At 33.8% G+C, this 22577-nt stretch overlaps 1 protein-coding gene across 4 annotated transcripts in view; it reads left to right on the top strand.

Annotated features, from left to right (window-relative positions):
- FAM81B (family with sequence similarity 81 member B) overlaps positions 1 to 22577 on the top strand; it is an 85017-nt gene that overhangs the window by 58026 nt on the left and 4414 nt on the right. For all 4 annotated transcript variants that reach the window (XM_074282063.1, XM_074282064.1, XM_074282065.1 and 1 more), the window contains exon 7: positions 19869 to 20004. In XM_074282063.1, the coding sequence (XP_074138164.1) occupies positions 19869 to 20004 (136 nt within the window). The remainder of the gene's footprint in view (positions 1 to 19868; positions 20005 to 22577) is intronic.

The raw sequence follows: 22577 nt of genomic DNA, 5'->3' as shown, positions 1-22577 counted from the left end.
GACTGTAACAAACAAGCAAAATAAGAATTTAGACGCTCTACCTTTTCTCTGTCATTAATTGTTAAAATCTCATCCAGTCTAAGCAGCAGTTCTTTAATGATCTTCTTCACTTTACCTAGGGAAAAAAAAAGAAAGAAAAATCAGGGATTTTTTTTTTACTGTCCTTAGTTTTCCCCGCTAGTCTCACTTTACCCTGAACTTTAACATTCCTGTCATTTGTTAAGGAACCATAGGTCACATTTCTGTATTCATCCTTGTTATGCATCCCTTCTTTCCATTTTCTGTGCATGCTTTTTTAAAACATGTTGATTGGTGACCTCCCTGTACTTTCCACTTTAGCAGATTCTCTAGGGGATCGTCTTCCTCATTGGAATTGTTTCTCTTTGTGTCTTCAGAATTTCATTTTTGCACTCTGACCATCTTTGTTAGGTTGTTTTCCCCTGTAGAACTTTGAGGTATAAGATATTTTTTATCCTTTCTCTTTGAAATTTCCTCTCTCAAAATACCAAACATATGTGTACAGGCTTTTCTCTCTTTCCTCACTCTAAAATGGAATAATTACTTTCATCAAAAATTCCCCTCATTTCCACCCTCACTACCAGTTCTTACTTGTTTGTAGGAATAAGATCTAGAAAAGAATTTTCCTTTATTGGTTCCTCCACCTTTTGAAATATGAAATCCTCATTATGTCAAGTTAAGGGATCAAGTTGCTCTAATTTGAAAGTGAATAGAAAGTCATCCTTAAAAACTGGGATTCAAATTCAACCTCTGATATAGGATATAAACTGGATATAAATCTGTTGTTTTTTGTCTTGACTTGCAGCTGAACTGGATATGAGTGAGGCAGACAATGCAAAACCCTCAACCTCACTTTCTCCTCCAGTCATCTAAGTCCAATGGCAAAATGAAAACAACTGGCAATGGCCTAGGGGTTCAGTGGTGAACTTGACCTTTCTAAATTTAAGTCTCCTAAGTCTCAGTTCACCTGAAGCCAAGCCTCCTTGACTGAAGGCTAGGTAAGAGTTGAGACAAAAGAAGAATCAATTTACCATCATAAACATACATATCTGGGAGAGGGGAGAACCTCAGTTTCAGGTTGGAACAGAAAACAATTGCTATTAAAATCATTCTACGTCATGAAAAAACCTAAACAATTAGTAGATATAGTGACCTAATGTTGGAAGGCTGAATTTGAGTCCTGCCTCGTTTACTTTCTAGCTGATGATAATTGGCAAGTCATTTTATGTTTTCTGAGCCTTATCAATGAGGAAAATAATACTTCCTTTACCTATCTCAAAAAGTTATTGGAAGGACAATACAAATCTTAAAGATATTATATAAATACAAGACAATTGTTATGATTTTATTATTAATGGTGGTAATCATCATGCTAGTGGTACTCCAAAAGTCATCTTTAGGCAGGATCACAGGCCAGACAGAAAAATATGTACCTTATTTTCAAAAGGCCTCTGAGAAATGAATTTGTCTAATTTCTTGTAACAAGCTATTTTAGTATATACCACCAGTTACTGTCTGAATAGATTTCCTTAAGACTATCTTTAAACCTCCCTAATGTGATTTCAACCAATTTCCTTTATTTCAGAAAGACAAATAACAAACAGCTAAAAACTGTGCTTCATGCTCAGTTTTCTATATCTTTAAAAATCTTATTATGTTGCCCTTTGACCTCAAATCTCTTGATGCATTCCAGAAATTTGGCATTATGCTTTTGGGAACTCTTTCACAAAATAATGATTCTCTTACATTAAAATTCTAACAGTATCCTGAAACAAAAGAAACAAAGTGAGTCAAAATTCTACCTCTGATATACTGGGGAAAAAAACTAATAATCATATTGTGCTATGTCATCCTCCTTCCTTCTCATCCCAAGGAAGGGAGAGAGGAAGAAGGAAATGAGGAATTATGTAAAAATCCAAATTCTGGTCTGATGCCATCCTTGTTCTAGATCTAGAAGAATAAACTTTGAGCAGGGAATCACAACAGTAATTCTGTACCTAGTTTCCCATGAGAATGTAACCAATAGTTGCATAGTAGTTGCTTAGCACAATGCTTGGCACATAGCTAGCAATATCTAAATGCTTATTCTCTCTCTTCTACCCCCTTCTCAGTCAGCTCTACATATCAATTTTTATTTTATTGATTATCTAGACTTAAGAAAGTGATGGAGAAAATATTAATAATACAGATTAACCTTTAAAATGTCATACAGTTTTTTGTGGAAAAACATTTACCAGTATATCCTATCTACAATGTACTCCATAGAAATATCTCTTCTGTTCTGCTTCTATTTCCCCAACCATATTCCTGTATTTTTCCTCCCATGACTAGATCTCTAATTAACAGACAATATTATACTTCATTTTATCTATCCTACTTTTGAATTTGTTATAACCTTTCAAATCATATTCTAGTCATGGATATCATCCTACAGGTCTTAAGGGTTATCTATGAGACAAAAATATAGGTTGAGAAATAAGGATAACATGAAAGACATTCTAAGAATAATAATATTGTGGGAGAGTGAGCCTCATATGTGCCACTCTAAGGGAAGAATAATAAACATCTCTAGCCTCTTCTCTCCCCCAATTCTTATCCAAAGGAGGCTTTCGTTTTCTCCAGGAAGAGAAACAGGTAATTGCTCTCCTCAGAAAGAGAGGCTACCAGGTTAGAATTATATCTGTTTGCTCCTTTAAATAGTATTCATCAAGCTAACTTTTAATCACTTTATGATTTGGAGGAGAAAAGAGGGAACCCCAAGCTCAATAGCTAAGGTTTGACTCTTTCCTCACACAATATCAGTTCCACAATGAATACAAATAGCAAATATCAAAGAAGTTCATTTATCCAAATCATAATAAAACAAAAATAAGAGAATTTATACATAGGAGCAAGATAACTAAGATCAACATGTTCCAGCATCCTGGATCTCACTTAATATACAGAAAATTTTACCAAAATCTAGAGATGAGAGCTTAGAATTAGGGATATGATGGAAACTGCCTACTTCTCTCATGGATTCCTAGAGTCTTGCTTCAGCAACCTGAAGTAGAGTTGGCCTCTTAAAGTTGGAAGCTAAGAGTACCCTACAGCATCTTGACACTCAAAGAGGATTCAAAGGGGATTCACTTCCAGAGGGGGATTAGCAGAACTGAAACACTCTAACCTCTCACCCACTCTGTTCCCACCCTTACACAGGGGCAGGCCATTTATTTTCAACAATAAGGAGAGAAACCCATCCTAATGGGTTTTGGGACAAGAGTTATATAGACCTATAGTTATATAAGCATAGACATGGAAAAATACATGATATATTCAGAGAATACTGATGAAATAGTCCAATCTAATCAGAATATAGAATAACTAAGTGGGGGGGGGGAGCGGCAGCTGGAACTCACTGGATAGAGCCCTAAAGTCAGGAGGACCTAAGTTCAAATGAGGCATCAGCACTTAATACTTCCTAGCTGTGTGACCCTGGGTTAGTCACTTAACTCCAGTTCATACAAAGACATACACACACACACACACACACACACACACACACACACACACACACACACATACCTATGTATGATTAGTATGAAATAAGGCAAGAACCAAAACATGGAAGACCTTGAATGCCAGGTTAGATTTTGTACTTTACTTTTCTTTCTTAATTCAAAAATCAAGCAAAATATTGTATTAGTCACCATGGGTTATTTAAAATGATGAGCCCTTACTTTTACAGAAGAAAACAAAGAAAGGAAGCAAAAAATCTAATAGGGGAAATATGGCATACAGAAACAACTATAATACATATTATTGAATGACAGCTCCATAGTGCTCTGAGGGTTCAATGAGGGAAGTAACTATTTCAAATGGGGAGATCAGAATATATATCGTGGAGGAATTAGCACCCAAGCTAAGCTTTGAAGGATTGAGAGAAAGGGTGAGAGTGTGAATGTGTGTGTGTGTGTGTGTGTGTGTGTGTGTGAGAGAGAGAGAGACAGACAGACAGACAGACAGACAGACAGAGACAGAGAGAGAGAGAGAGAAAGAGAGAGAGAAAGAGAGAGAGAGAGAGAGAGAGAGAGAGAGAGAGAGAGAGAGAGAGAGAGAGATTCCATTTATAAAGAATGACTTAAATAAAAATAAAGGGACCTGAAAAAGAGAGTGGCCCATTTGACTAGAACATTATTAGAAGAGGTAAAGTTTGAAATGCATGGGAGCAATTTTGGTGTGAAAGGAAATAAGATACAGGACTTTTAGCTGGGAGAAATCTCTGAGAATTAAGTCCAATTATTATATAACTCCTCACAATTTTCCTTACATATAAGGAAACTGAGGTCCAAAAAAAAGATTTATCTAGTATCAGACATAAGTAACAAAGCCACAATTCAAAGTCAGCTCTTCTCATGATGTATTTAATGTTCTTTCCAATTTGATTTCCTGCTAAACATGCTTGAATTCATTTGTAAAGAAATAAGAAAAAATATTTTAATGATGATTTCCTCCCATGTAAACAAAAACATAGAGGTAAAGGCAAGGTACTTATGAATCTGAACAGCTAGTACAACAATAAATTTGCCATATTACATAACCCTGAGATAGGAAGGGAGTGGGGAGGACCTGAGATACAGCTCACCAAAATAACTGCCAACTTATAATATATTTCTATTTTAAAATAAGAAACTCAAGTTATTACATATTTTTATCTGGATTATTGTAATAATGTAAGTGGCTAGTATAATTTTTTTAGTTTTTTTTTCTAAACAGCATTTTTGAAAAGGAAGATTTTATGTTCTAGTGAGCATTGAGCTTTATAATTGATTTCTAAAACCACATCATCTGGACATTCTCTAATGAGTTGAGACTTTGGCAAAGACCACAAGACCTGACCAAAAACATCCCAAAAAACATAGGCTTCATCAGCTAAAACCTTCCCGTTGGACTGCCTGTCATAAATTGCGTTTGTAGTCCTTCTAAAATGGCCTTAATCAGAAATACTGCAAAGTAATGAACTGAGTTTACCAACAGGATGCTTATAAAGCAAAAATTTTGGTCAGGATGAAATGCATCCATCTGGAAGAGAACTTGGCCTAGGCGGCAGCTGCCTTTCATTTTCCAGATAGTCTTTTCCTGCTAAGGCTATTTAATTGGCAATGATTTACCAAGAAAACAACTCTCTCATTGAGCAAAAGCATAGATTCAAATATGGAGATAATCTTGCTGAACGAGGTTTCAAAAGACTACCAGAACATGAATTTTTATTTTTAAAATATTAAAACTCGCTTATAAAATACTGAGGGAGGGAAGAGGAGAAGGGATGGGTAGGGAGCAGAAATTGGAACCAAAAAGAAGCATCATCCTAACATAGAAATAATTTATAATTTTGCCCAACTTGGGCAGAATTCTTTTATAAATATCATATTTCTTTCCTTAACCTCTCTTGAATATTTAATTTATCCTGTACATATCTTGCTTGTATATAATTGTTTCAATTTTATTTTCCCCATAAGAATGTGAGCTCTTGCCAAAATTTTTTATATCTCCAAGACTTAGCACATGTCTGGTATATAGTTTGTTTACTTGACTATATTTGATTCACCCAAGAAAAGGAAAAGTTCTTGGTATTGTGAATAAATCTACAAGTGGGAAGACTAACATTTAGGTTCTAAGCACAGGTGTCCATGGATCAGAGATCTGGACAGGTACTTTGTTACTCCAGAAAGGAATTAAGTACAAGGAAAGTATAATTTTTGAAAGATGGATATGACTTAGAAAAAAACGAGAGAATTTCTTTAAGAGAATAGAACTGAAATGCCTTTTAATATATTCCTAATTAGAAACATTAAATATGATGATACAACCATTTTGAGAAGCACAGTTTAGAGAAAAAGTGATGCTTTATAAGAATAGCTGTCTTGGAACTAGTCTCTTACTTCTGACATAAGTCTTAAAGGCTTAATCCCTTAAAGTTTCCATGGAAAGAAAAGTCCCTTGATCAGTTACAAAAGTACCAAACAATATTTCAGATAAAATCCCCAAAAAATGCCATTTGTATCAGGATGTCAAACTTCCAAACACTGCTTTCCTACAACAATCTGTATTAGAACCATTCTCTTTTCTTAAATGAGTATATAATACCATTTCCTGATCCTTTAAAAGGACTTTGAGATTGCTTTCTGAGGAAGAAAATTTAGCAATCACATATACTCTAGAGTAGACTTTAACCAAAATATGAACCCTCTTTTCCAAAATCTCTCAAATACTATAATCCATCCTACTTGAATATCTTCAATTTTGGAAAAACTAATTTTCTAATTGTTAGAAAGTGTTTGGGTGCTTTCCTCCTAATATCATGTCTAAATTTACCTTTCTGCAATTTCTATTCATTATCCTTCCTTTTGCCTTATGAGGCTCAGCAGAACAAGGTTAATCCTTCTTGAAAATGATGAACATTTAAATAATTGAAGATAGGTATCATATGATTTGTAAGTCTTTTTTTCTCTAGACAAAATATTTCCATTTCCTTCCATCAAAAGACATGATCTTTAGTGTGTTCACTCTTAAATCTGCTCTCTTCTGAATGCACTTCAACTTGCAAAGGTTCTCCTAGAACTTGGCCCTTAAATTTAATACAATACTTCACAGAACCAAAGAATCTCAGTAGATCACTGATCAGCTAGAACAGGTCTAATCACTCTTCCAGGTCACAGTCATTCATACACTTGATCCTTCACCAACCAGATTACCATCCACTGAACCCTCTCCAACTTATCAATGACATTTTCAAAATGTGATACCCAAAATGCAACATAATATTCCATATGTACTTAAATCAATGGTAGAATATAGTATGATTATAATTTCCCAAATTGTAGATTTTATGCCTCTCTTAATGCAGCCTAAATTCAAAATAGCTTTTTTGGCTATCATATCTCTCTATTGAAAGCCTACTAAGATCTCAAAATATTTTTTGTCCAGGCAAACTCGTATTTGATTCTGTTTCCCCAATCTTTTACTTACAAATTTAATTTTTTATTATACCGTTTTATTTACAAAACATATGCATGGGTAATTTTTCAACATTGATCCTTCAAAACCTTCTGTTCCAACTTTCCCCTCCTTCCCTTCACTCCCTCCCCTAGATGGCAAGTAGTACAATACATGTTAAATATGTTAAAGTATATGTTAAATCCAATATACGTATACATATTTATATAATTATCTTGCTATACAAGAAAAATCGGATCTAGAAAGAAAAAATCTGAGAAGAAAAACAAGAATGTAAGCACATTACAGAAAGAGTGGAAATGGTATGTTGTGGTTCACCCTCGTTTCCGATAGTCTCTTTCTGGGTATAGATGATTCTCTTCATTACTGAACAATTGGAACTGGTTTGAATCATCTCACTGTTGAAGAGAGCCACGTCCATCAGAGTTGATCATTGTATTATCTTGTTGTTGCTGTGTATAATGATCTCCTGGCTCTGCTTATTTCACTTAGCATTAATTCATGTAAGTCTCTCCAGGCCTCTATGAAATCATCCTGCTGATCTGAATTTAATTTTTTAATAAAAATAATTTTTATTTAGTTTCAAATCTCACCTCTGATGCTGGCTACCTATGTGACCATGGTCGCAAGTCTCTTCCTTGAGTTTCAGTGAAGTGCTCAAGGACTAGATGGCATCTGAAATCCCTTCCTGTTCTAGATCAATGATCCTCTTTGATTATATTTTTCTCTATCAAATTTCATTTTATTAGATTTGGCCCAAAGTTCTCTTCTTTTGAAGTCTTTTTGGATCTTAACCCTATCTTCAGTGTGTGAGCTACTCTATACAGCTCTGTGTCTGACAAGTAGGCCTACCATATTTTCTTCCAAGTTATTAATTAAAATACAGAAAAGAATGACACCAAGGACAGCTCCTCAGTGAACTCCATCACACCATTTTCTTGCAAGTTTGACATTGAATAAAATTAATTTACTTCAGGGATCCAGTCATTCATGTAGTCCTGAATCCACTGATCATCTAACCTCCATTTCCCCACTTTTGTGCAAACGTGAGACACTTTATATGATGTTTAATTGGAATCTCGTTCTCTTACATCTATGGTGTTCTTCTAATCTGTCAGTCTCATTAACATATATCAAAAAAAAAAAGAATAAGAAATGAAAGTTGGTTCAGCATGATCTATTATTTTTTATACAATTAACTTTTCTTTTTATTGGTAATTTAACAAATATTTCAACATTCAACAAGATAGTATAAGAAACTATGAACTTCTAGTTTGTCTACATAAATTAAATTTAACAAGATAGTTACCAAACTGCTTCATTTATTTATTAACCTCTGCACTTTTTCCTTCTGAATTTTTAATGTGTTTTATTGATATTTTACCTCTTTTACATCTATCAACTACCCATTTACCTACCACTCATACCCCTAGGGAAACAACTTACTAATAAATATGTATCTTTTAATAAAAACAAATTACCACATTGGCCCTTTCTGAGAATGTATATCTCATTGTGCTTCTCTATTCCATTGCCTCTCTGTCAAGAAAAGAATATAGATTTTGTCTTTGGTCTTTTGAAATCATTATTATATACTGCTTTAATCAGAATTATGAAATCTTTTAAATGGTTTTACTTTACCTTATAGTTGTGATCATTGCATAAATTATTCTTAGTTCTCATTTCATCCTGCATTAATTCATGCATTTCTTCCCATATTTCTCTGATTCTATCATATTTATCATATCTTATGATAAAATAATGTTCCATTACAATCATAGATCACAATTTGTTTAGCCTTCACCTAAGTGATAGATACTTCTTTTTGTGTCTAGTTTTTTGTTATTATAAAAAGGGCTGCTGTAAATGAGTCATGACCTGCTATTGATAAAATTAGACTCTTAATGGCCTTACTGCTTCCGATTTCTAGATGTCCACAAACCATATACTGATAATTATAATCTGCCATTCTACTAGTGGAATCCCATAGCCATAACCAGCACTATGCTGGAATGTTATTGTTCCAGGCACTTTTACCCTCCTTTTCTTTCTGCCTCCTATTCCTCCCCAAATTGTTACACAGTGACTCAAGATGACCATCAGCCAGTAAGGTAGAAATAATCAGCATTCTAGTCATGAGATTTAGGCAATCAGTATTGTCTAAATCAATCAGTTTAGAAAGACCATTATTATCAAAGCAAATTAATTTGAAGTTCTTATTAATTAAAACCTCTTTCTTTACCTCCTACAAATACTTTTTAGTATCCATTTTACTCTATGGACACTTATTTCTGATACAAGAGTGCCTTTTGATGTTTTTCACCTGACTTCACCTGTATTAACATGCTGAAGTAGGAAGGAACAGGGTTACATTGTCAATTTAATTCAATTTAGCAGACAATTGGCCCTCTTCAACAATGAGATGAAACAAATCAGCTCCAATAGAACAGTAATGAATTGAACCAGTTACACCCAGCAAAAGAATTCAGGGAAATGAGTGTGAACCACTACGTAGAATTCCCAATCCCTCTATTTTTGTCCACCTGCATTTTTGTTTTCCTTCACAGGTTAATTGTACATTACTTCAAAGTCCAAGTCCAATTCTTTTTGTGCAGCAAAATAATTGTATGGACATGTATGCATATATTGTATTTAACATAAACTTTAACATATTTAACATGTATTGGTCTACCTGCCATCTGGAGAAGGGTGTGGGAGGAAGGAGGGGAAAAATGAAACTAAAGGTTTTGCAACTGTCAATGCTGAAAAATTACCCATGCATATATCTTGTAATAAAAAGCTATAATAACTTTTTTTAATTTAGCAGACAATTAGTGCCCAAGATGCAAAAGGAATTATATTAGACACCAAATAAACAAGGACCAAAAAATATCAAAAATAAGTTTGTATTCTCTTCTCTCTCCCCCCCCAAAAAGGCTTTATATTCTATTGAAGAATACTTAAGTAGTTAAGTAAATGCAAGATATGTGGGGAAGGAAAAGAAATAAACATTTATTTTTTTAAAAAATAAATAAAAAAATTATTGACAGAACATATGCATAGGCAATTTTTCAACATTGTTCCTTGCACTCACAACTTTTCCCTTCCCTCCCTTTATCCCCTCCCCTAGATGGCAGGCAGTCTCATACATGTTAAACATGTTAAAATATATCTTAGATACAATACAGATGTGCAGATCCATACAGTTCTCTTGTTGCACAAAAACAATCTGATTCAGAAGATAAAAATAACCTGGGAAGAAAAACAAAAATGCAAACAGTTTACACTCATTTCCCAGTGTTCCTTCTCTGGGTGTAGCTGATTCTGTCCAACATTGATCAATTGGAGCTGAGTTAGATCTTCCTTTGTTGAAGATATCCACTTCCATCAGAATACATCCTCATACAGTATTGTTGTTGAAGTGTATAATGACCAGAAGGATGAATACAAAGAGGCTTGGAGAGACTTACATGAACTGATGCTGAGTAAAATGAGCAGAACCAGGACATCATTATATTCCATAACATTCATATACCATAATTTATTCAGCCATTCTCCAATTGATGGGCATCCATTTAATTTCCAGTTTCTAGCCATTACCAAAAGGGCTATCACAAATATTTTGGTACATACAGGTCCTTTTCTCTTTTTTAATATCTCTTTGGGATATAAGCCCACTAGTAATACTGCTGGATCAAAGGGTATACACAGTTTGATAACTTTTTGAGCATAATTCCAAATTGCTCTCCAGAATGGTTAGATCCATTCATAACTCCACCAACAATGCATCAGTTTCCCAGTTTTCCCACATCCCCTCCAATATTTGTCATTATCTTTTCCTGTCATCTTAGCCAATCTGACAGGAGTGTAGTGGTATCTTAGAGTTGTCTTAATTTGCATTTCTCTGATCAATAGTGATTTGGAACACCTTTTCATATGTGAAGAAATAGTTTCAATTTCATCATCTGAAAAGTGTCTGTTCATATCCTTTGACCATGTATCAATTGGAGAATGGCTTGATTTCTTATAAATTAGAGTCAATTCTTTATATATTTTGGAAATGAGACCTTTATCAGAACCTTTAACTGTAAAAATGTTTTCCCAGTTAAGAAATAAGCATTTCTTTAGCACCCACTATATGCCAGGCAATATATCTAATTAATATCTCATTTTATCCTCACAACAACCCGGTGAGGTAGATACTGTCATTGTCCCCATTTTATAGGTGGAGAAACTGAGACAGGCAGAGATTAAGTAATTTGCCTAAGTCACCCAGCCATAAGTCTCTGAGGCTGAATTTGAATTCACCCCTAGTTCCTGACTCTAGCCCTAGGACTCTACTCACTATATCACTTAGCTGGAGAGGTTAAAAAAACTAGGGACTCAAAAAAGGTTTTGGGGCTGAAGTCTCAGCTAATTCTTAAAATAAGTTAAGGATTCTAAGAGGCCAAAGTGGGAAACAATGAAAACTTGGAAACAGTTTGGATATTGTAGAGATGGGGAAGAGACCCTTGGAAACCTCAATAACTATGATTATGGTGTGATCCCCAATAGACATAGATAAATTAAGATAAGAGGAAGTTAAGTGCCTGAGTTCTCCCCAGCTTCCCTCATTATCAATGCTAGTTCAAGCCTTTTAATGGAGTTACAGAATCCATAAATATTCAAGAGTATAATAATTTTCTAACTTAAGATATTTCGGAAAGACTTCAGGAAAAGTCTGTCTCAATTGGGCAGGAGGAAATTCAGCCCAGTGCAGGCACACAACACAGCCCAATTCTGGGAGTTGAGTGGGAGGCTCTTAGGCAAAATAAAGCAATGTTTGCCACTCTGTCCTGGTTCAGAAGGCCAGTGGATCAGCAGATCAGCTGTGAGACTACCAATGCAACTACAGAAGGCAAAATATGAGCCCCTGAACCTTAGCATAACAAGCAGGATTTGGCTTGGCTCACCCAGCCCAATGGCGGAGCCTGTAGGAGAGTTATGATAGTTTGGAGAAGACAGCCAAAAGCTTGACTGAAGAAAACAACTCCTTAAAAATGAATTTGGCAAAATAGGAAAAAGAAAATAACTCCTTAAAAATATAATTAGCAAAATGGGTGGGGGAATCCACTGAACAAAACAACTCCTTTAAAAGCATAATTGGCCAAATGCAAAAGGAGTTTTTTAAAAAGTTTAAAAAAGTAATTCACTAAAAATTAGAATTGGACAAATGGAAATTAATGACTCAATGAAATATCAAAACTCAATTAAACAAAATTTTAAAAATGAAAAAATTGAAATACAATATGCATATTGGAAAAGCAATTAACTTGGAAAATAGATCCAGAAGAAACAATCTAAGAATTATTGGATAACCTAAAAGTCACAATGAAAAAACTCAGGAAGACCTGAGTTCAAATCTGCTCTCAGACATTTAACACTGTGTAGCTGTGTGACCCTGGGCAAGTCACTTAACCCCAACTGCCTCAGCAAAAGGGGAAAAAAAAAAAAAAAGAGCCTGGACAACATAATTGAAGAACTCATTAAGGAAAATTGCCCTGTTATCCTAGAATCAGAGAGTAAATTGGTTTTTGAAAGAATCTACTAATCTCCTCCTGAAAGAGATGCCAAAATGAAAACTCCAAGAAATATCATAGCTAAATTCCAGAATTACTATATCAAAGAGAAATAGTGCAAGCAGAAAGAAGTAATTCAAATATTGAAGAGCCACAGTCAGGATTATCTAAGACCAAGCAGTTTCCACATTAAGAGATAGAATGACTTAGAATATGATTTTCAGAAGGCAAAGGAGCTTGGATTACAACCAAGAATCAATTACCAAACAAAATTAAGCATTATTTTTTGGGAAACATAGATATTTAATGAAATAGGAGAATTTCAATCATTTCTGATGAAAAGACCAGAGCTAAACAGAAATTTTGATCTCCAAATACAAGACTCAAAAGAAGAAAAACAAAACAAAACAAAACAAAAAACAAACTGTTTTTAAAGGTTAAAATGTTTATATCTCTTGGGGGCAGCTAGGTGGCGCAGTGGATAGAGCAACAGCCTTGAATTCAAGAGGACCTGAGTTCAAATGTGATCTCAGACACTTAACACTTCCTTGCTGTGTGACCCTGGGCAAGTCACTTAACCCCAGCCTCAGGGAGGAAAAAAAAAAGTTTATATTTCTAAATGGGAAGATAATACTCTGGAGAAGTGCATCTTTGTCAGGGCAGTTAGAAGATGTATGCTTAGAGAGTGTATACATGCATTGATTGTAATGTGATGCTATAAAAAAAAAAATAGAGCTGGAAAAGAGATTATATTGGCAGAAGAAAGGAAAGGTAAAATGGGATAAAATTTTTCCCATGAAGAGGCAAAAAAAAGGGGGGGGCTGTTACAGTTGAGGGAAAGAAAAGAGGGGATGAGCATTGGTTGAACCTTAAATTCATTGGATTTGGCTCAAAAGAGAATAACACATATATTTAGTTTGGTGTATAAATTTATCTCACCCTATAAGAAAGCAGGAAGGGAAAGTGGAAAAGAAAGTGGAAGGCTAATAGAAAGAAGGGATAAGTAAAATGGGGAAAGGGATAAGAAAGGATGCTGAAAAAAAGCAAGACAGATGTGGTCAGAAGCAAAAACATTGGTGAGGAGGGAAAGGCTAAAAGGAGATAGAAACATATAACTTGGGAAAAACAGATGGTAAGAAATTACAGAATTAGACAACTGTGAATGTGAATGGAATGAACTCTCCCACAAAGCAGACTGGATTAAAAGCTAGAATCCTATAATATGTTGTTTACAAGAAACACATTTAAAGCAGTGAGATACAGAGTAAAAGCAAAATACTGGAGCAGAATATATTATGCTTCAGCCAAAGTAAAATAAAAGCAGGGACAGTGGTTATGATCTCAAACCAAGCAAAAGCAATTTTGCTTTTAATTGTAATTAAAAGCAATAAGGAAGGAAACTACATCTTGTTAAAAGGCACAATAGTAATGAATTAATATCAATATTAATTATATATGCACCAAATAGTGTAGCATCCAGACTCCTAGAGAAGAAATCAAATGAGTTGCAAGAAGAAATAGACAGCAAAACTCTATTAAAGAAGGATCTCAATCTCCCTCTATCAGAGCTAGATAAATGTAACTATAAAATAAACAAAAAAGAAGTTAAGGAGACAAATAGAATTTTAGAAAAATTAGGTATGATAGGACTTCAGAAATTTTTAAATAGTGATAGAAAGGAATATACCTTTTTCTCAGTGATATGTGGCACATACACAAAAATTGACCATGTATTTTAGGGCATAAAAACTTAATAATCAAATGCAAAAGGACAGAAATCGCAAGTGCATCCTTTTCAAATCATGATCCAATAAAAATTACATGTAATAAATGGCCATGGAAATAGGCCAGAAATTAATTAGAAATTAAATAATCTAATCCTAAAAAATGAGTAGGTGAAACAATAAATCATGGAAATAATAATCTCATCCAAGAGAATAACAATAATGAGAAAACATAACAAAATTTATGGGATACAGCCAAAGTTCTTGGGGAAATTTTTATATCTCTAGATTCTTATATGATAAAATAGAGAAAAAAATCAGTGAACTGGGCAGGCAACTTAAAAAGTTAGAAAAAGGACAAATTTTAAACCCCAATTAAAAATGAAATGATAAATTCTGAAAATCAAAGGAGAGATTAACAAAATTGAAAATAAGAAAACTATGAACTAATAAAACCGAGTTAGTTTTATGGGAAAAAAAACTACAAAATAGATAAATCTTTGGTTTATTGGATTAGAAAGAGGAAAATCAAATTGCCAGTATCAAAAATGAAAAGGGTGAACCAATTAAAGCAATAATTAGGAGCTATTTTGCCCAATTGTATGCCAATAAATCTGATAATATAGGTGAAATGGATGAATACATACAAAAATATAGATTGCACAGATAACAGATGAGAACATAAATTACTTTTAAAATCCCATTTTAGAAAAATAAATTGAACAAGCCATTAATGAAATCCCTAAGAAAAAATCTCCAGGTACAGATTGATTGTGAATTCTAACAAACATTTAAAATTTATAAGTAAATTCTACGAAACAATTAGTTTCAACACTATATAAACTTCTCGGGAAAGGGGAAGGAGTCTTAACAAATTCCTTTTAGGACACATATAGTGCTGATACCTAAACCAGGAAAGGTCAAAACAGAAAAGGAACATTATAGACCAATCTCTTTAGTGAACATTAATGCAAAATATTAAATAAAATATTAGTAAAGAAATTACAACAATTTATTACCAGGATAATACACTATGACCAAGTAAGATTTATACCAAGAATGCAAGGCAGGTACAATATCAGGAAAACTATCAGCATAATTGATCATATCAAAAAACAAATTATCTCAATAAATGCAGAAAAAACATTTGACAAAATCCAACACCCATTCCTATTTTTAAAAATTTAGAGAGCATAGGAATAAATGGACTTTTTCTTAAAATGATAAGTAGCATCTATCTAAAGTCATCAGCAAGCATTATGTGTAATGGGGATAAGCTAGAAGCATTCCCAATAAGATCAGGGGTGCTACAAGGTTGCCCATTATCACCACTATTAGTATTGTACTAGAAATGTGCACTTTAGCAATGAAAAGACAGAGAAATTAAAGAAATTAGAATAAGTAATGAGGAAACTAAACTATCACTTTGCAGATTATATGTTGGTATATTTAGAGAATCTTAGAAAATCAACTAAAAAACTACTACAAACAATTAACAACTTTAGCAAAGTTACAGATTATAAAATAAACCCACATAACTCATTGGTGTTTCTCAATGTTACCAACAAAGCTCAGCAGCAAGAGAGAAAAATTCCACTTAAAGTAACTGTAGATAATATAAAATATCTGGGAGTCTACCTACCAGAACAACTGTATTTTTTTAATAGTTACAAAATACTTTTCACAGAAATAAAGTTAGATTTAAACAATTGGAAGAATATCAAGTGCTCATGAGCTAATATAATAAAAATGATAATTCTACCTAAATGAATGCACTTATTCAGTGCCATACCAATCAGACTCCTAAGAAATTACTTTATAGAGCTAGAAAAAAATAACAAAATTCATTTTAAGGGAATTAAGTGAAAAAATTGCAAATGAAAGTGGCCTAGCCATACCAGACCTAAAACTATATTGTAAATATCAAAAATATTTGTTATTGACTAAGAAATAGAGTAGTGAATCAGTGGTTTAGGTTAATATGCAAGACGCAATAGTCAATGACTATAGTAATCTAGTGTTTGATAAAACCCAAAATTATACCTTCTGGTACAAGAACTCAATATTTGACAAAATTTCTGAGAAAACTGGAAAATCACTTGGCAGAAACTAAGCATTGACCAACATCTAACACCCTATACCAAGATAAGATTGAAACGAGATTTAGACATAACAGGTGATACTATAAGCAAATTAGGAGAATAAGGGATAGTCTATCTCACAGATCTGTGGAGAATGGAGGAATTTATGGCTAAAAAAGAAGTAGATAACATCATGAAATGAAAAATGGATAATTTTGATTACATAAAATTAAAAAGGTTTTGCACAACAAAACCAATGCAGCCAAGAATAGAAGAGAAGCAGAAAACTGGGGAACAATTTTTAAAGCCAGTTTTTCTGATAAAGGCTTCATTTCTGAAATATATAGAGAATTGATTCAAATTTATAAGAATACAAATCATTCAACTGATAGTCAAAGGATATGAACAATTTTCGAAGAAATTAAAGTCATTTCTAGTCATATGAAAAACTGCTCTAAATCACTATTGCTCAGAGAAATGCAAATTAAGACAACTCTGCAGTATCACTTCATACCTCTCAGATTGGTTAAATTGACAGGAAAAGATAATGATAAATGTTGGGGGAGATGTGGGAAAACTGGGAGACTAATGCATTGTTGGTGGAGTTGTGAACTGATCAAACCATTCTGGAGACCAATGTTGAAAACTATCTTTGCATGTATTTGGAAAAATAAAATACTGTTTTTTTAAGAAGTTAAAAAAAGATAAAAGAATCATAGAAGAAGAAGAAGAAGAAGAAGAAGAAGAAGAAGAAGAAGAAGAAGGAGGAGGAGGAGGAGGAGGAGGAGGAGGAGGAGGAGGAGGAGGAGGAGGAGGAGGAGGAGGAGGAGGAGGAGGAGAAAGAAGAAGAAGAAGAAGAAGAAGAAGAAGAAGAAGAAGAAGAAGAAGAAGAAGAAGAAGAAGAAGAAGAAGAAGAAGAAGAAGAAGAAGAAGAAGAAGAAGAATTAAGAACAGCCAACCACTCAAATAGAAGTCAATACAAAACTGAGGAAGCAGTGCTGATTAAAGGGACAAGTTTCCAAAGAGATCAAGGAGAGATCAAGGGATCAGGAAATAGTTAAGTTTTGTTACCCTAGAATAGACTGCAACAAAAGAGAAGAGGAGTAAGGAGGACAATGAATAGTGTTGTTGTTGGGTTGTTTTTTTTTTGATGGGGGGAAAAGGAGGAGGAATTTCATAATAGATAATCTTGATTTTTTTCTTAAAGGAAATCGGGTTCTCTTCTAAGAGAATGTGAAAAGAAAAGAAAGCCATCTTTTGGGAGAAAAGGCAATCACTTGAAATTTTTGTCTTAGTAAAAAATAAATATGTATATATGTAAGTGTATATACATATAGATAATATATAAATGTAAAGATTGACTTTAATAGAAACATCTAAATTATTATCTAAAAATCATCATGTACATTTCATTGGAATTTTGCTGAACAATCATTACCATGAGTTATATTAACCATGAGTTATATTTCTGCTAAAGTAATAGAACTCCACATGTATAGCTTGAAAGGACCTTAGGAGATAAGTTGTCTAATTTTCTATTTCTAAAAAGGCTTGCCAAAGGTCACAAAGGCAGTAATCATCAGAAAAGGGATTTGAACTCAAGTCATCTAACTCAAAAAACAGGCTTTGTTCCCCTGGACTATATCCCTCTCCCAGAAAAACCATGGATGCAAATGTTCCCATTTTAAGATATGTTATTTTATCCTTTTTTTAAATTATGTATTTTAGAAATTTTTTTGTTTTAATACAGCATGAGCTGATAGTAAGTGACTATTTGCTACAGAGAAAATAAGTAACTATAGACAAAATTTTATAGTTTAAAAAAAGGTAAACATTCTTTATTGCTCTATTTTTACTTCAGAATCTCAGTAATTGACAAAACCTTTTTTGTCTTTTCCATAAAATGATTGGAAATAAAATTAATAAAATGATTTGTTAATACTCCCGGTAGAATCACAGATTGTTAGAACACACTAAATGACTAACCAACTGGAGTTAACTGTGATTAACCCCCGAAATCAGCTAAGTCATAGTTCGTAAACCTAGAGCTGGAAGGGACCTCTGAGTACACTTAGCTCAACCCTCCTCATTTTCCAAATGTGGAAATTAAAGCATAGAGAAATAATTTTAGAGATGAGGAAATTGGGATCTAAGAAAGTTAACATATTTGCCTATGACCAAAGTAATAAATGTTAGAGGCATCATTTGAACCCAAGTCTTCTACCTCCAGACTCAGACTTCCTCCCCAAATACACAATGGAAAGAGCTCTAGGAGTTAAGTGATGCAACAGGGTTGAATGCCACCTCCAGCACATACTAGGTGTGTGATCATAGACATGGCACTTAATTGTTTCTGAGACTCAGTTTCTTCTCTGTAAAGTCTGCTGTGAGAACAAATGAAATAATATAAAGCACTTTGCAAACCTTAAAACACTAAAAGTAATACTAATAATAAGAGTGAAAATGTAATTTCTAAACATGCTGAGAATGTCCTAAGCAATTTAAGAAAGAATTTTGATAAAGTCACAATTCGACCTTTGTACTTCCACATAATTTAGCTTTTATATTATTGGTTTGGCATGTTCTTTTTAAGAACCACCCTAGCACTTTGTAAAATATAGTAAGAACATTTTAAGTAACAAAATGTGATTTGCCTACAATAGCACTTTTTCACCCTAAAATAGAATTTTTAAAATTATTTATTATTAGCTAGTTGTTTTGGTAAATCAGTCTAAGAAAACCTATGTGACAACCCCCACAGATGATTCAGTATCCTCTTCTTTCATGCCTCCCTCATGCACCTTTTCTCATTTTAGCATGTTTTTCTGGTCCTCCCTAAAAAAGTTATATCACTTTTATCCCTTCAAAATCCCATCTAGGCATATCATCCTTTCCATAGTGCCTTTCCAAAATAATCTTATGTGACTCTTGTTACTTTAAAATTACTTTAAAATATTCTTTACCATATTTTTATCACTCATAATTCTCTGATGACTATTTTTTACATTGATTTCAGGTACTATATTGACACTCAGATGATTACTTATTTCTCTGTGCCTCAACTTCCTTATCTTTAAAATAAGGATAATACCTCCCTCCTAGAGTTTCAATACAAGTCTAATATAAACATCAGTTCTCATTTATTTCTATTATAAATTATTTATTATTGTTTACTTCTATAATAATCAGTTATTATTAATATTTGTTGAGTTATGTGTACAAGAGTTAAGGTGAAGAACAGCTTAAGGGGAAAAAATGTTGAACCACTGAGTTTATAAGCAGCTTGAAGACCAGAAACAAGTTCATCTCTTCTTAAGTAACTCCCCACAGTAGTTAGTAAAATGTTCTTCTCAATAACTATCATTTAAATACTACATTTAATCAGGTTTTTCAAACTGAAATGACAACAGGCTTTTTCAACAGAATAAAATGGTAATTTCTATTTTTATTGTTTTTAATTTTTAAAAAATTCAATACTTTTTTACCCTTAGATTTGATGCACTTAAAAATGAGCTCCGTGAACAAGTTCAGAACCAACAGAAGTGGACAGAAAATCAGCTTATGAAATCTGAAAAAGAACAGCTTTTGCATATTAACCAATTTTTCAGCACCATCAAGGAGAAAATGGTAAGCAGTTTTGTGTTAGGCAGATCCTAGAACAAAATTCTAATAAGCCCAAAATATACTGTGGAGTTATTGGGAAATTGGCAAGATTGTTCTTTATAGAATCATGAAACTATTTATTTATCTAATAAATAGACTGGCCTGGAGATCCCCTCCCCAGAACGTAGCTAGAGACTGTGTCTGCAACCAACCCATGTTGAAAGTGTTTGGTGAGCCTATTTCTGGAAATGTATAAGCCTGTTTCATTGACAGGCCCTGCTCTCTAATTCAGAGCAAGCATAAGTATTCTGTGACTGCTTTCTGACCTTTTGAGTGGTTGCTGAGTTAGAACTGAATGTGCCTAAGTGGTCACTTATTGGATAAATTAAGCTTTCTTTTCTGATGTACATCAAGGAAAGACATACTGTGTACTTATTAGTTGGGAGAGTGCTGCAGGTGGAACAGCCTAAGCTATGCAAAATATTGGAAGTCACTAAAGGTCCAAGGACTGAAGTCTATATACAAGATTGCCTGTAGCCAAGCCTGGAAAGAGATCTCAGCAAGATTCAATCCAACAGCAGATCAACTCAGGATCCAAGATTTTACATCCTGCAGCAAAGTGATACCAGAAAATTAGCTTGGTGCAGACAAATATGAAAAAATAATTTCAAATAGGAGCCCCTTCCCCTCAAGGTCCAGCTGGATCCAACCTCAGCCAGCTAGATGGGTACAATGGATAAATCACTGGACTTGGAATAAGGAAGACTCTTCTTCCTGTGTGTTCAAATCTGGCTTCAGACATTTACTAGCTGTGTGACCCTGGGCAAGTCACTTAACCCTGTTTTCCTCAGTTTCCTCATCTGTAAAATGAACTGGAAAAGAAAATGGCAAACTACTCTAATATCTTTGCCAAGGAAATCCCAAATGGGATCATGAAAAGTCAGTTATGACTGAAAATGATTACAAAGTAATAGTCTAGTTCCCCTAGGTTGCTCCTTAGGGTTTCATTCTTCACCAGACTCAACTCCTAGCCAGCTGGTCTGAGTTCCAGTTTCTAGTGGTTCTTCTAAACTCAAAGCCCATTCCATTCCATTCCCATCATTCACTTAAGATAAATCAATCATCAATCAATCAATAAAAAATGTATTAAGAGATTACTATATGCCCGGTAAGGCAGCTAAGTGGTGCAATGGATAAAGTGCTAAGACAGGAAGACTCATCTTCCTGAGTCCAAATCTGGCCTCAAGACACTACCTGTGTGATTTGAGCAAATCACTTAACCTGTTTGCCTCAATTTCCTTATCTATAAAATGTGTTAGAGGGTGGGAAAAAGGCAATTTCATTATCTTTGCCAAGAAAATCCAAATGGGGCAATTAAGAGTAAGATTGAAAACTCTATAACAATAACACAAAAAGGAAAAGAAAGAATAACACATAACACTAGTCACCTAGCCAAGGACCCACAAGCCTTCTACCAAAAAAAGCTCCATTTGACCAGTTAGTACCTTTTATATGCATATTCAGCTCTTGCCTATCAACCAGTCAAAAGACTTTTCTACAGCACTCATTAAATGCACAGGAAACAATAACAGGCTACCATCTCATGCCATGAACTGGTGAGCAGGGCCTTTCTATTGTACTCTTCAGAAATAAATGCCCCAAGCTGCCTTTGTAATTTGGCAGCTGAAAATGGTACCCTCACTGGCCAGTCCCCACATTATACTTACAGTCCTGAAACCTGAATTTGTCCTCAATAAAATGTTAGGTCAAATGTCTTATTCTTAAAATATGTCTAAAGGCCTCCCGTTGGAATGAATGACAAAAATATGCTGAAATGTTTGTTGGCTAATATCCTATTACAGATTGTGTTTGGATGGGAAAGGCAGAAAGGTTAAAGGTAAACTCATCTAAACAAAAAAGTACTTTGGAAAAGATTTGGTTTTATATGCCTTTTGATTAAAAAATAAATAAATAAAACAAGCCCTACATTCTTTAGGAATTCTCTTCCCTAGGCAGAGTTGCTTTAATTTTGAGAGGTCTCAAGGGCTGGGTGATGTTAAATAAGCTAAGAAACTGGAACATGGCTTTTGATATAACAAAGGGAAAAAATACTGAGCTAGGTTGGCACAAACCTTTGCCCTATGTTTGGTGTGCAATACTGAATTTTTATTTGCTTTCTATTTTTTGATTTATTACCTTTTGATTTTTAAACTACAATCATTTCTCTTCTTTTCGCAAGTCCCTCCCTTGTAAGGAAAAAAAAAAACATTTAGGCAAAACTTATCAACAAAATGATTGTGATTGACATCATATGCAACATTACAAACCTATAGTCCTTACCTGAAGGAAATATGTTTCATTATCTGTTCTTCAGGCCCAAAAATTAGTCATCATAATGAATCTGAGTTCAGCTGCCTTATGTTAAATCACATTACTGTTAGACATTATTGGAGTCATTTTCTCACTGTACTAATTCATTTTTTTTACAGTATAATACATAGATCATGAATTTTTTCAGCCTTTCTCCAATCATTGAGATCTTGTTCTCAATTTAGCAGTGAAATTTTAAATGGTGATGACAATGAAAAACTTAAATG

The sequence above is a fragment of the Sminthopsis crassicaudata genome, chromosome 1, assembly GCF_048593235.1.
Source record: "Sminthopsis crassicaudata isolate SCR6 chromosome 1, ASM4859323v1, whole genome shotgun sequence".
In the NCBI taxonomy this organism is placed as follows: domain Eukaryota; kingdom Metazoa; phylum Chordata; class Mammalia; order Dasyuromorphia; family Dasyuridae; genus Sminthopsis; species Sminthopsis crassicaudata.
The sequence above is the reverse complement of the archived record's forward strand: the minus strand, read 5'-3'. Positions and strand labels throughout refer to the sequence as shown.